General features: G+C 47.1%; 1 protein-coding gene across 5 annotated transcripts in view; it reads right to left on the reverse strand.

The window, feature by feature from the left end:
* Positions 1 to 13,456, reverse strand: part of tmcc1a (transmembrane and coiled-coil domain family 1a) — a 33,488-nt gene extending 20,032 nt beyond the window's left edge. The window contains exons 1-3 of one of the 5 annotated variants that reach the window (XM_047039457.1): positions 13,371 to 13,456; positions 6,178 to 6,221; positions 4,891 to 5,204 (exon numbers count right to left, since the gene is read on the reverse strand). In XM_047039457.1, the coding sequence (XP_046895413.1) occupies positions 4,891 to 5,178 (288 nt within the window). In that variant the 5' untranslated portion in view covers positions 5,179 to 5,204; positions 6,178 to 6,221; positions 13,371 to 13,456. Of the gene's footprint in view, positions 1 to 2,251; positions 3,051 to 4,890; positions 5,635 to 6,173; positions 6,222 to 13,370 lie in introns of those variants that run through there. The other 4 variants (XM_047039454.1, XM_047039456.1, XM_047039455.1 and 1 more) reach the window with 4 other exon arrangements.
* Between the last annotated feature and the right edge of the window lie 1,012 nt (positions 13,457 to 14,468).

Genomic DNA, 14,468 nt, shown 5'->3' on the forward strand with positions numbered 1-14,468 from the left:
ACCAGGGAGTCAAGAGCTTAAAGTAGTGAAGAGGTAGTCTTTACCAACCACAAACCACAACATGAACACTTCTATTTACAGTACTTTTTCAGTAATGATAATGTTTTAACACAATAGTGAAAATTGTTTTTAGGCAAGGAACTGTTTCATTAATTCCTGATGCTATACACAAATTATAGTACACATGCACACACACACAGATGCATACAACGCACAAACACACACATAGTCATACAAACCCTAGCTCTGACACATACACACACAGCAGCTTTAGTCAAGCAATGGATGACATCACTTCCCGGGTGGGGTCACATGAATTGAAAAACACACAGTACACCTCAACCCACTGGCAAACTCCTTGTCAAATCTAAATTAAAGCTTTGTTTGATGTCCGCTGTGTGTGTGCGTTGTCTTTGACTGGAACACAATCCGTCTTGTCATAAATGTTATTGAAAGTAAACACTACCACCAGTTGTTTGACCGGTCGGAATGGTTTCTAGCTTAATGAGTAACAACACAGTAATGCAATAAAAATATAATACTGTAGTTGGAACACACCTTTAAAAGTGGACCTCTGTCAGCCTCCATTAGAATAGAAGACAACCCAGGAGAGGAGAGGGACACAGTAATGAGGCCACTAGTTAGCTATAAGTGCCACACATGAACAGATTGGGCCTGGGGACCATGTCACACTCACAGGCAGGCCCTCTACAGAGGTCCTCGTTGGGCTTTGTAAGCTGTGATGTGGTTGCAGAATTGTAACTGCACCGGTTCTTCTCAAGGTCTATGGATCTGGGCTTCACTGCAGATGGCTTTGTGGAGACATTGTGCTGCTGGGTGCCTTCTGTGTGCTGGGGAGAGGACAAGGCCAGGTGGCCAGGTGGAGAAGGCTGGGGGGAAGGAGGAGGCAGGCATTGGGGGGGGACTTATCCTTCCACCCCCTCTTCCAATATCCTCTCTCTGAGGGACAAGGTGAGCAGACATTTAGAAACACGCCCTGAAGGAGTCTCTGTCCTCCCCAAGCGAGCGCATGCAAAGACACTCACACATGCACAGACTCACACCACACACTCACACACACAGATCTAGCCTCTAGGCTTCTCTGCTGTTTCATCTCAATTCAATACCACATACCCCCCTAACGCCCAGCCCTCCCTATCCCACGTATCCAAACAACCCTTTAAGTCCTTGATCTTGACAAACCTTGTCAAATATGCTGTGCCCTCCAGCTCTCCCTCCCTCCATCTCTCCTCTTTCCCTGCCTTATACGACCAGACCAGATCTCTCCATCTAACCTTTCTAGAATTCTAGTGAACAGGGAGGAAACTGTTTGTGTGTGTACTTGTGTGAGTGTATGCTAGCATACTCATAATACAACACATACTGTCCACACAGAGACACACACATACACACATACACTCAGAACTACAGATGACCGGAGAGAGATCCATCAATCAATTAATCAGCTGGAGACACATGGTAATGACTCCCACAGGCCAGGCAGCAGCTGCATAGCAGAGGGCTATTAGGAGAGCTGTACTGTGGCCTGGTACAGCCCTCAGCCTCTCAACCACACAGCCCTACACTGGGGACCCTTACTACAGACACACTGAGAACAAAAGGTTCAGGTATCTACTAGGAACACAAGCAACAGTAAACCCCTCACAGCACCACCTTCGAGTAAACAATTTAACCGTCAGTCCGTTAGTCCAGTCAAATCCTAAAAGTTACACAATCAGAGGTAAGCATTGATCCATTTCCTTTCTAATCAGATAAAGCACTAGCACATTAAATTCTGGTGACTAGTGCTTCCCACTCTGATAGAATCAGTCTGCGCTGTAGCGATACAGTAAAAGTGTACGACATGGTCCTGTGTTTGATGATGTGACTGCTAATGTTAGCCAAATCCCCCCTGCATAAACAGGTGTAGGAAAAGCCTTGGATCCTCCTGCCAAAAATACAGTGGCAGGAGTCAGACAGCTTAGACAAGCACCTGACATAACACCACTAATATCACTGACAGACAGAGAGAGAGAGGGAGGGAGAGGGAAAAGGAGACAGAAAGAGACAGAAAGAAAGAATGAGAGCCAGACAGTAAAGAGAGACAGAGACGGAACGAGAGAGAGAGAGAGAGAGAGAGTCCCAGAGATAGAGATAAAGAGGGTGACTGCCAGGTAAAGAGTCAAATGGAGCAGGTGTGAGAGGGACCCCAGGTGTCATCAGCAGGTAGCAGGACCAGAGCAGGGCTTACCTTGGAGTCCTGTCGGCGTAGACTGAAGCGCTGCACCATCCTGACTCCAACACTCAGCACTGTCGTTTCTCGTCCCAGTACACACACACTCACATACACACCCGGGCATCTAACACACTCTCAGACACACATGTTAACCTCCTCTCCTAAGCATCTAAAAGTCACATAAACACAGACCCAAGAAGACACAGATAGTGTTTTCTGTTCCAAATAGCCCATCTATTCCATACTGGTTCATGTACTGAGCAAATCCAAGTAACGAGAGAGAGAGGATAGAGAAGAGAGGGAGGGCTTAGAGAGAGACAGCAAGAGAGGGAGGGAGGAAAGACAGACAGACAGACATAAATAAAGAGTGCTCAGCTGTGCTGCCCTCTACTCACACCCAGCATGGTTCCCAGCTCTCGCACTCTCTCTCTCTCTCTCTCCCGCACTCTCTCTGTCTTTCATGCACGCACACTCCCAATCACCCGTTCAACACCCTAGAAGCACATGGCAGACAGATCCCCTCCACAGACGCACACGCAGACGGCTTCACGAGACAGACAGGGGTGAGCAGCGCTGACCTGGACACACAGACACATGTCCACACAGACTGCTCTCAGCACACGCACAGAGACACGCCACGCACCCCTCTCCTCAGCTCTCTGACACGCGCGTCTAGGACACGGCAAGGTTGCCTCATACTTCCTGTCAGTCAGCTGAGGGAGGGGAGGGGGAGGGGCCAGCAGACTGTCTGTACCGCCCCTCTCCTGGGTGGCTGGGACTGTGGGAGGGGGACAGAGAGGGGCAGAAAGAGAGAGGGGGAGAGAGGGGGAGAGAGAAGAAAGAGAAAGACGAGGAGATAGAGAGAGTGAAAGAGAGAGAAATGGAGGGGCTGGCAGTGCGTAAGAGGGTGGGTAGGAATGGAGTCAGAGAGGGGGAGAGGGGGAGGGGAGAATGGAAAGACAGTCATTTAGGGAAGATGAGCGAAGAGGATATTTAAGGCGTGGCTCCATCACATTCTTTAAATGCAACCTCAGCAATACTGGACACTGACATTTATACTTCGCATACAAATACACATAAACCTAAACATAGCCTATATACTGTATACGTATATATAAACACTCACACAAACATATACTGTCCTCTTAAACAGTGGCTACACACACAGACACACACACACACACAGACCGATGGGGTTCAGACCATGCTGGGCCACCACCCAACATCCAGCAGGAGGCTTTAACCCCTGGCACACACCAACCACAGGAGGCGACACTCAGCCAAGGTCGTCTACACTGTTACCATGGAAACTGTACCGGGGCGTCGCTCCAGACAGCTCACTGTGTGCTTCGAGGTTGCCACGGCTACTGCTCAGATGACCTGAATGACATTGAACTGTTGGCTGTTGGCAGCGAACTAGGACTAGGTATTGATGCAGGGGACTGGGAGTAGGCTGTGAGGCAGGGTTTAGAGTCAGGGGATGTTATTAGGCATCCTAGGTTGTGCTCGTGGTAGGGATGAACAGCAGACTGGAGAGAGATAACACTATCTTCTCCACCTCCATCATCCCTGTCTGCCTGGCTACAGAGCAAGTTCTCTTAGTTGAGCTGGGGGACTCTCACACTCTCACAGTGTTAAAGGTTACACTGTATGCACACAGGTTAGCTTCCAGAATTTACATCTATAGATATTCACAAGACAGTAGGCTTGGTTATTAGTAATGAGACCTTTGCCTGAACCAATGCTTCACATCTGTTTCTGTTACCGCAGATGATCCAATACTGCCACCTGGTGGTTAGACCAAACAGGCCAACAAGACAAACGTTTTATTGACCACATACACACACAACAGGCCTATTCTTGCCTTGGACACTAGTATGGTCTGTATGTGTATGTGGTCTTAGTAAACCAAGAAAACATTTAAAATTTTCTTGCACCCTCAACTTCAAGTGTGTTTTTCTAGGATCATTTAGGGTATTTAGGGTTAGCATTTGTGTAAGGGTCAGACTTACAAAGGGGGGGGGGGGGGGGGGGGGGGGGGGGGGGGTTGGGGGGGGCTGACAGCACAGTTTGCTACAGATGCCCAACACATATGGACCTCTCAGAGCATCTGTCTCACCAATGGCAAGACAATATCTCCTTCAGTAATGACATAACCAGCACTGACTGACTTTTCTCAACATTGCACACACACAGACACACAAGCACATCTACACCAACTCCAGAAACACAATGACCTCTTGATCATAAAAGTACACGGTCAGTTTCTACAAAGAGGCATTCTATTGTCAGATGATCCTTTTACGGACAAATACTGCATTTAGGACAGTGTTAATTGTCTTTCTCCAGTGGATAATTTGATATTTTGTTGTATAAATAGCTAACCTGAACAGACATTTGTGTGTGTGTGTGTGTCAACTCTGAGCCTGGATTAAGACTGCTTCTGCTCAGGGGCATGATTAGAGGATGGGAATGTTGTACACACAATATAAATCACACACCTACACAAAAAGACACACACGGTAAAAACCTGCCATAGCTGCCACAAAACCCTCAGAGACAGAATCTCAACTTAACATATTAGAGAGATTGGACAGCGCAAATGTTAACAAAACACACCAGACTGTGACGGGCTGACAGGCTGCATCCCTCACCCGCTCTGTCTCCTCGGTGGACTGGTACCCTGGCGACAGCAGCACGTCTCCGGGGGCGTAGCCAGGACTGGGGCTGCTGGGCGTGGGGTCCGTGGTGGAGGACGATCGAGTGCGGCTGACGTGCTGGGACGGATCGTGGGTCTGGCGGCGATGGAGGGTCTGGGGGCTTCCTCTACTGAGGGGGTCCCGCTCTCCACTCCCTGTCCCGGCACCTGACCCAGACCCCAACCCGGCCCCCCCTGAGCCCTTAATGAGCCGGCTCTGCAGGCTGGTCCCTCTCCTCATCATCCCCACTGGGGCCGAGCCAGGACCAGCTAGGGGGGGAACCACAGTAGATGAGGGGAGGTCAGATTCAGGACAGGGGGCCGGGGGTGGAGGGGTGTCCTCAGCGGGGTACCGAGACGCACCGCCCACTGACACCACTGATGAGGAGGAGGAGGAGGAGGAGGAAGGGGAGGAGGAGGTGGTGTTGGAGCGAGACAGGGACAGGCGTCTGCGCTGCTGCTGGAACAGCTGTTTGAGCCCCTGGCCCAGAACTCCCATGCTCTCCTTGGCATTCTCAGTGACCTTGGAGAGGGCGTGGTGGCCTGAGGGGGAGGAGCCCCTTCTGGAGCCAGAGGCCCCACCCTCTGGCAGCCTGTCCCTGCCCTGCTGCATGCAGGCCTGCAGCACTGGCACACCGAGGGAGGGGCTCAGGCAGGGAGGGTCTGGATGGCACAGCAGGAGGTAATCTACTGTCGCTATCTGGCAGGCAGGTACAGGGTGAGAGAAGAAGAGATCAGAGCAGAGCAGGAAGGAGTGGAGTACAGTAGAGTAGAGCACAGTAGAGTAAAGCCAAGTACAGTAGAGCAGAGTAGAGTGAAGTACAGAAAGTATGGTAGGTTACAGCAGAATAGAGTAGGGTTAAAGACAATAGAGTAGGGTAAAAGAGAGTAGAGTAGTCTACAGTCAAGTAGAGTACAGCAGAGTATAGTACAGTGCAGATAAGTTGAGATGGTGGTCTGAGGGTGGGTTCAGAACAGCTCAGCAGCCGTGGGGTTCCATTAGGGGGCATGCATCAGCCAAGCAGGACTGTAAGTCATGCTGGTCTACCACAGAGAGAGAAAGGAAATGGATTATGACTGGAAGAGAACCAGAGACTAACCAGAGGAAGCACTGGAGAGCACACACACACCGGGGCACAGACCAGATGGCTGGAAGTCGCAAAGACACAGAGACAGACAGACTGAGAGACAAACAGACAGATAGACAGAGTTAATGAGACAATATGTGGAAAAACCCACCTACCATCAGCCCAACAATGTCTAGCCTGCGTCAGTGTCTTGGGTCACCTGCAGACAGAGAGAGAAACAGAGAGAGAGAGAAACAGAGAGAGAAACAGAGAGGGAAGGCCAGTCAATACCATGATCAAACTCAAACACTCTGGTTCAATGATCAACGATCCCTTAGTTCTGTTTCATCTCTGACCTCGTCTACATACGACACATGTGGCTAATGACAAGGGAGTGAGCTATTAACACGTGAGAGTGTGTGTGGTTTATGTGTGTCACCAAGTTGTTGGTAATTACAGGTTATGTTCCTGAAGACCAACTTCAGCACTATCTGATGTCTAGAGGTCTGTTTCCCCACAAACAACACCACAGGCTCAACACTGCTAACCCCAAGTCTCCTCATGTTAGCAGGAAACCCACCCAGTTTCCCAGCAGACAGTGTGACAGGAGTGAAGGCTCTGCTTCAGTGAGACACACCCTGTCACTCGCTCTCGACGAGAGCTGACTGCTCTCATGGTTTTTCTCCAGTGAAAGCAGCAATCGCTACGACTTTTACTGCATATTCAGAAGAACCCACACCTACACACACATACACCCTTGCACCCGAGCACACTTACATGTGCACAAACACACTCCTAGAATTGCATGCATAGTCACATACAGTACACACACTTAGGAATGCAATCTACACAAATGCAGCTGGGATGACTATGACCCCGGTTACTGCTAACCCAATCAGCTGTTCAGGTTCACAATGGGCCCAGAGAGAGGAGGGAGCAGGGAGCAGAAACACAGCACAGAGCCCACTCTGTCACTGCCACTGAGGAGCACACACACACACACACACAGATACACACAAAGTTGTGCACAGATACACACACAGATGCGCACTAACACGAAACAAAGAAGCAGGACAGAGGAGTCCTGCTGCTTCCTATTCTCTAGCTCCATTTTAAAGACCTTAGTCAGATAACATTGAATAATAATCTATCTGGATATGTGATACTTTATGTCCTGCCTAATGTGTAAAACTACATATGACACAGGACTACAAAAGATGACAGATCTAGAATACATCCAAATAATACATCATGAAGTCCTAAACACCTAATATGAATGGTATGGCAGAGTGGATGGACCTCTGTTCGATTAATAGTTCATTAAAAGGATGGATAACAAAAGTCAGACTATAATAGACATCTGGTTGTCCACAAGTGAAGGCTTGGTTGTCCAGCTCCAGTATACAGTAACTGTAATCAGGCAGCTCGGCATTGTCTGCCTGAGAGACAACAGGTGTTGAACAGGTTGATTCTCATTGGCAGCCAGTCACCTGCTGGCTCAGGTCACTGTTAAGGTGACAACACACATTTTCAGCACAGGGGAAGAAAGCCCCTGGCATGTATTATTAAAGTGGTGATGACACACCCTGAACCTTCCCCTAGACTCAGACGGTGAAGGTGAAAACACGCATGCACAGATAGAAAGAGAGGGAGAGAGAGAGAGGGAGAGAGAAGTTTAGCACCTTCAATTGAGCTTGATTGATTGTTATGGAATTTGTTTTGGAATACAGGAGTGGAAGGTTTGCTCTATTTTTAACCATGTCCTGAACTTAGTCATGGCCCTGTTCCTGGTCCTGTTCCTGGTCCTGTTCCTGGTCCTGTCCCCAAAGCTGCCATCATCCACAAGCTGATCCCAGCCCAGCCCTGTGGATTGGGCGCTTTGTTGATTGACTATGGTTTTATATTCACACTAAATCCTCTTTCAGCAGTCTTTAGAGGACAAAGCCCTATTGTCAGAGAGATAGTGTGTGTGCTTTTATATGTGTGTGTGCGTGTGTATGTGTTTGTGTGCGTGTGGCGGGGGTGAGTATTAGTGTCATTTTATGAGGACAAGGCTTGGATTTCCACCTAGGTGAGGTCATCAAAATAAAAATACCAGCAACAGATGGGCCTATGACTCGTCTGCTCTGCTTAGTCCTGTCCTCCACAATGGCACAGGTCCTTATGCATGAAATACATCCACACTATGTTGTGATATTTAACATATCACTTTGTTCTATCTCACAACACTGACTTACCATGTCCTAAGCATAGACTCAATCCCCCACATTCCATTGAAATACTAGACATTTAAACAAGCATGTAGGTCCGCAACTGAACACACATGCTGAGCTCGATCAAAGCTTGGGCTCTCTGACTATGGCACACACGTTCAGTCCTGCACAGAGATCTCATTATTAGAAGCCAGCAGGTGTCCAGGCCTGCCTCACTGTCAGCAGCCATAATGAATCAGCGTGTTGCCTTAAAAACACTGCAGCCTTGTTAAAGGTGAATGCAATGGCCAAGAGGACAACAGCTCTTCTAGAACCCTGTTCCTCCCACCAATACCATGACTAGCTCCAGCTCAACACCGTTTACACAGTTCATCTGCCAGGGAGCAGGAAGACAGGAAGGCAGGCAGGCAAACATCCAGAAAAACAGACAGACAATCAGACAGTCAGACAGTCAGACAGTCAGAAAGTCAGACAGTCAGACAGTCAGACAGTCAGACAGACAGACAAGCAGGCAGACAGACAGACAGACAGACAAGCAGGCAGGCAGGCAGGCAGGCAGGCAGGCAGGCAGGCAGGCAGGCAGGCAGGCAGGCAGGTAGGCAAGCAGGCTGGCTGGCTGGCAGGAAAGCAAGCAGGCAGAAATCCAGGCAGGAAAGCAAGCAGGCAGGCGGCCAGGCAGGAGAGCAAGCAGGCAGGCGGCCAGGCAGGAGAGCAAGCAGGCAGGCGGCCAGGCAGGAAGGCAAGCAGGCAGACAGGATGAGGTGCTAAGCACCAATCCATTATCATTGATGAACCAGGACAGTGGGATAAAGCTCGCCATTCCTATCACCATGGAGAGGACACCAGACCTGGAGCTACAGGACAGACTCACGCTCACATCGCTGTGTGTTGTTTCAGACCGAAGAGATCTCCTCCAAACACATGTTGTGAGGTGCATGCTCAGTGGATACAGAAACATGTTCCACGAAGCCTTTGGCCTTTGACATTGTTGAGCATGTACATTAGAAGCAGTCCAAACATGACAATAGCAGTGTGAACAAGGCCACCCAGTGTTGTGTTCCAGAAGAGCAGTGGAGCTGACGTGGAACACAGTGCTCTTTGTTTCCTCAGAGCCACACACCGGCCTATCTCTTCTCTTTGTGCTCTGTCTCTTTCACTCACAGACACACATCAATAAGAGGGGAATTAGGCCAGAGAGTTCTGGCAGGATAGTGTGTGTGTGTATGTGTGTGTGTGTGTTTGTGTGTGTGTGTGTGTGAGAGAGAGAGAGAGAGAGAGAGAGAGAGAGAGAGAGAGAGAGAGAGAGAGAGAGAGAGAGAGAGAGAGAGAGAGTTTGTGTGCCCTCTCTGACCTATGGATAATGGGGCACATCTCATCCTGCAGCCCCATGACAACATAGGAAACAGGAGCAATCGTTATTGTATCTGTACGTGTGTCTGTGTGGGTATGTGAGGATGACACAGAGGAAGGGGGAGGAAGAGTTACACCATGCTCTGTACAACATGTTTTGTTACACGTCTGCCCTGAGTATAAGGTGAAAACTGACAGGAGAATAACAGGTGGCCGGTGGACAGACATGTAAATCCCCAACCAACCTTTTTCCAGAAGATAAGAAAAGATAAACCATAAGACACACAGACAGTGAGACAGAGAGACAACGACACTACACAGCAGAGGCAATGAGGCAACAAAAAAAAATAGATGTAATTTTTTTGTTTGTACTTAATTAGTAAATGTATTTATTTATTAGTTATATCTTCAGTGAAGTTGTTTTGAGCATTCATTTAAAACCCTAAATACTGCATCCATCAGTGGGAGTCTAGTTACTGTAAATAATCTACAATGTTGCGCTTGACAGAAGACAGGCTGAGTCAGCAGAAGTGAGGAGCAGCGTTGTGAAACCAAGCAGAGTGTTTAATGTTCTGATCTGTGTGGAGGGTCAGGGCTAAGCACTGGAGGAAAGCCGGACTCTTTTCCAGGGGCTGTGTTCTTTAAGGAACACCTCAGCATCACTGTTGAATGCTGCAGTGACTATGTCTTTTTATGGATGGGTTAAGTAACAACAATGCAGCGAGCTAAAGATGTTAGTGTCTGGCCTTCCTGACACACCAGCACAGTGCAGGCCAGAGGCAGACAGGAGTATGAACAACAGCCTTCTCACGTGGTTGCCAACAGGCAGCACAGGACCTAATGCCAGGCAAGGAGTCTAGTAGAATGAATGTGTGTGTGTGTGTGTGTGCGCGTGCGTGTGTTTATGGGCAAATCATCAAACACCGTGTCCCTGGAGAGGCGTCAGAGAATGCCTCTCTTGTTAGAACAGCGACTCCGACAAATGACCACAAGACTGTCCTTTACTGTGGCAGCAGCCACAGTAACAGGTGAGTTCAACTTTCACCCCCAGCAGCACATAGACATAAATATCCCTATCATCATCTATCCAAATAACCCTCAGTGGAGTTCCAGCACACATGCAGACACCAGACACCTGCAGTGTGTATCAGCACATCCAAGTTCAGCCTGTGGACCAGGGGGCTCATACTGCAGAGCAGGTCAAACACTGCAGGGCCACAAGCTCCTCCTCACACCATGTCCTAAGCTGACTGACCCCCATATCCACTCTTCATACGACTGGCCGGATGAGGACACAGAGCTGTCCTGTAAGAGACAGTGTTGTGATCAGGCTCAGCACCCTAAATCAAGAAGAACAATAGGGCCTAGCTCCCTTCTGAAAATGTACCCATTAAGATTTGACCATTCATTTACTGTCACCCAAAGGGAACCAAGCTGGAGAAGGCTGGTTTGCCTGGAGTCTATGGCATGCTAAAATTAGCCGCGCTAAGACACCTCTGCTGCTATATAGCCTTTCCGCAAAAGCAATGAGAAGGTGTGTGGAAGAAAAAGAGTAAGTGAGAGAGAGAGAGAGAGAGAGACAGAGAGACAGAGAGGCAGAGAGGCAGAGAGGCAGAGAAAGAGGCAATGTGTGTGAGAGAGAAAGAGAGAGAAAATGGAGAAAGGCGAATGAGAGCCAAGCTCAGGCCTTTCACTGTGCCAAACCACTTAGACCAGAAAGACACATTAAACTGGACAGAATCGTCTGATCAATGACCCAAAAGCTCTTTAGGAAAGTAGCACTCACATTGATAAAAGTCTGACAATGTTACTAACACTGGCAATTTGCTATTACAGCACAATTTGCGGTCATCTTTTTATTTATTTGTACTTCCTATCAAAACTACATAATGACACTTGGCCCACACCTCTTTCCCGGGTAGTCTTCAAGTGAAACCTTAGTGAAGGAAGACTTCCTTGTCCCAGCTCAGTAAGCTACAGTGACTCCTCAAACAACAGCATAACAACCGTGTAGTCCGAATTACTCACTTATGCAAGCAAAAAACTGAAGGTCGATATCTGATTTGCTGAACTACAGAAGTCTGTTGGACAGAAACTCACTTTATAATGACAATCACTGTATAATAACACCATTAATCACAAAGTCAATATTGACATGATGATGGGCTATCTACAGTAAACAAGGCCTGTGAAGAGGAACTGTGTGCCCGCGGTCAATAACTGAGCCTATCTGACTGCCAGAGTAGAGTGTGACATGCAGGAACAGACCCAGCATGACTCTCCAGCTAAACAGCACACTGCCAGGCATCGGAGGCTCCCACACACAGCAGCAGAGGCCCTGGTCACATCAGATCAGTACAGCTAAGATGGCAAGGCGCACACACGGAAAACACACGCATACATGTTACACACATATTTAGACGCTCACACACACAGGCAGAGACCGTGAGCAGCCCGCGGGTCCCTAACAGGGCAGGCAGGCACAAAGTAAGAGATCAGAGGGAGTGGGTGAAGAGGAGGGAGGAGGGGGGAAGAGGGGGGAGGAGGGGCCAGCGTCATCGTGGTGGCCTGACCAGCACAGTGAGACATGAATGGCTGTGTCTGAAGCACCCTGAAGGAGCAGCCACTTACTTGTGTGTCAGACAGATAGTGGCATACAGTTATCATGTCCACCCCTTCTATGGCTGTGTGTGTGTGTGTGTGTGTGTGTGTGTGTGTGTGTGTGTGTGTGTGTGTGTGTGTGTGTGTGTGTGTGTGTGTGTGTGTGCGTGCGCGTGCGTGTGCGGGTGGGTGTTTGACAGGAAGAACGAAGGCGAGAGATAAAGAGAGAGGAAGATATAGAGAAGCAAGACAGTAGCAGAAAGGACAAGTACAGTAGAAGGATCCAACGTTCAGTCCACACTCATAAAGTCCTCTTCTCTCATGATAGCAGAGCAGAGCAAGAACAGCTGCATCCAGCCCAGAGGTAATTAACAAAAGACTGAGAAGAAAAGAAAAAAGCACTTGTTGTCTGTCTACCTGTATCTGACCATCTTTTTGCCACAAGAAACAGACATGCCACACGAGAGCTGGCATATTCTGTCAACCAAATGCTCTACAATATCCAAACCATTCTCTTTGAAACCACAGCTTACAACACACAACAAATCTGAAGATAGTGAACTACTCACACAAAGGTGTGGTGATGGTGGTTTGGCATAATTGATAAATCGCAAAATAATAATACAAGGTCATTTTAATAACAGGATATTAACATATGAATATAGAGAATAATACATGTTATTTTTATATATTTAAACCTAAGTAAATTATGTAATATAGTTTACTTACATTACATTTAATAATATCTATAATTGTAGAACGTGTGACAAAGAAAACACTGTCCTGTCACGCACTTTCAAATTTACATAAACATTTGGACTACTCTGGACCACGTCGAGAATAACTGTATGGTAGGATACCTTCTTGATAGCGAGAAGATATTGGAGGAGAAGATAGCTACTAGTGTATCGTGTTTTTCATGTGAAATGGAACAGTTTAATAAACTCATATGTTGTACTGTTGGCTAGTAAAAAATGTCATTCAGATACATGTTGACAGCGCTGCAAGTCCTTTTACGCTGTGCCATAGACATAGTAGGCTACAGCCTATCCCTACTGTGGACTTATACTGGTTTTGCAAAATATATCAACAGTGAGTGCTCAACTGAAAACGAGTATTCAAAAGAACCACAAATAGTTCTGTTCGACCTCTACCATTCGCATAACAGTTAAAAAAGACAACTTTTGCTAATAAATGACACTTACATGAGCAACGTGAAAACTATACTGCCGACAGTCGTCCACCCCTCTTCTGAAAGTCGCTTACCCTCCCTCTCCCACGCTGGCGTCGGAACGCAGAACGAATCTCCTACTGTATAGGTTGACACTGCAGGACCATACCATTAGGGATGATTAGGGGTGTTCGGCACAAAAGGCCAGTCGTCAGACATAACTAGGCAGAAATAAAAAGTTTCGATAGTTCATCGTAAATATTAAAAATATTTAGTCATGACCACAATGTAAGTTACGATGTAACACATTTTGATCAATGAATTATTTGTATTTTAATAGTTACATTATGCATGTCGTCCTGACAATTTTGCAGAACAGCTCATCAATGGGTGCTTACTCACCAGATAATAATGCTATATTAAAAACCAAACGCCTTCTGTTGTGTTTTGCAAGACAATTCAACTTGTACTGGAAACACGAACTAAGATACGTGCTGCACACTTAATGACAAGTTTTTTTAATTTTTCCATTACTGTAAGAATTGGACTACAAATTACACTGCTAACCTCCTGCTCAATGACCTGCCTTTCCAGTTCTGAGCTGAACATCAAGCCTGAGAAATAAATTATGTCAGCATTAATTGTAGAAATTGATTAGTGGTATATCAGTTACCATGTGGATGTGGATGGACCTCACAGTAACTCGGATTTTGGTGTTTCATTTGAGGCAATGATTTCTACATTGTTTCAATAATTATGTTACAATGCATTGGCATGTCAAACCTACCTACACACTCACTTTGAGTTGCTACATCACAATCCAGGTTATTTGAGGATAATACTTAGACAAACATGCTCCAAAACTACACACACATGCGTACACACACTTGAATCCCAAACCATTTATTAATGGCTGAGTAGTGTTTGTTTCAGTAAAGCAACAGAGGATAGCACCGGTATCAAGCATCTACAAAAAAAATTGTCATCTAAACCCGCTGAATTAAAAAACAAATGTATTGAATGAGTTTATACTCTTTCTTTTCTTTATTTAATCCTTAATACAAAAGAAAAACTGAGTCCTCAGAGATACTAGTCTTGTGTTAGAACTGCTAGCAACTTGTCTACTGTAGCT

The sequence above is a fragment of the Hypomesus transpacificus genome, chromosome 18 (assembly GCF_021917145.1).
Source record: "Hypomesus transpacificus isolate Combined female chromosome 18, fHypTra1, whole genome shotgun sequence".
NCBI classification, from domain to species: Eukaryota; Metazoa; Chordata; class Actinopteri; order Osmeriformes; family Osmeridae; genus Hypomesus; species Hypomesus transpacificus.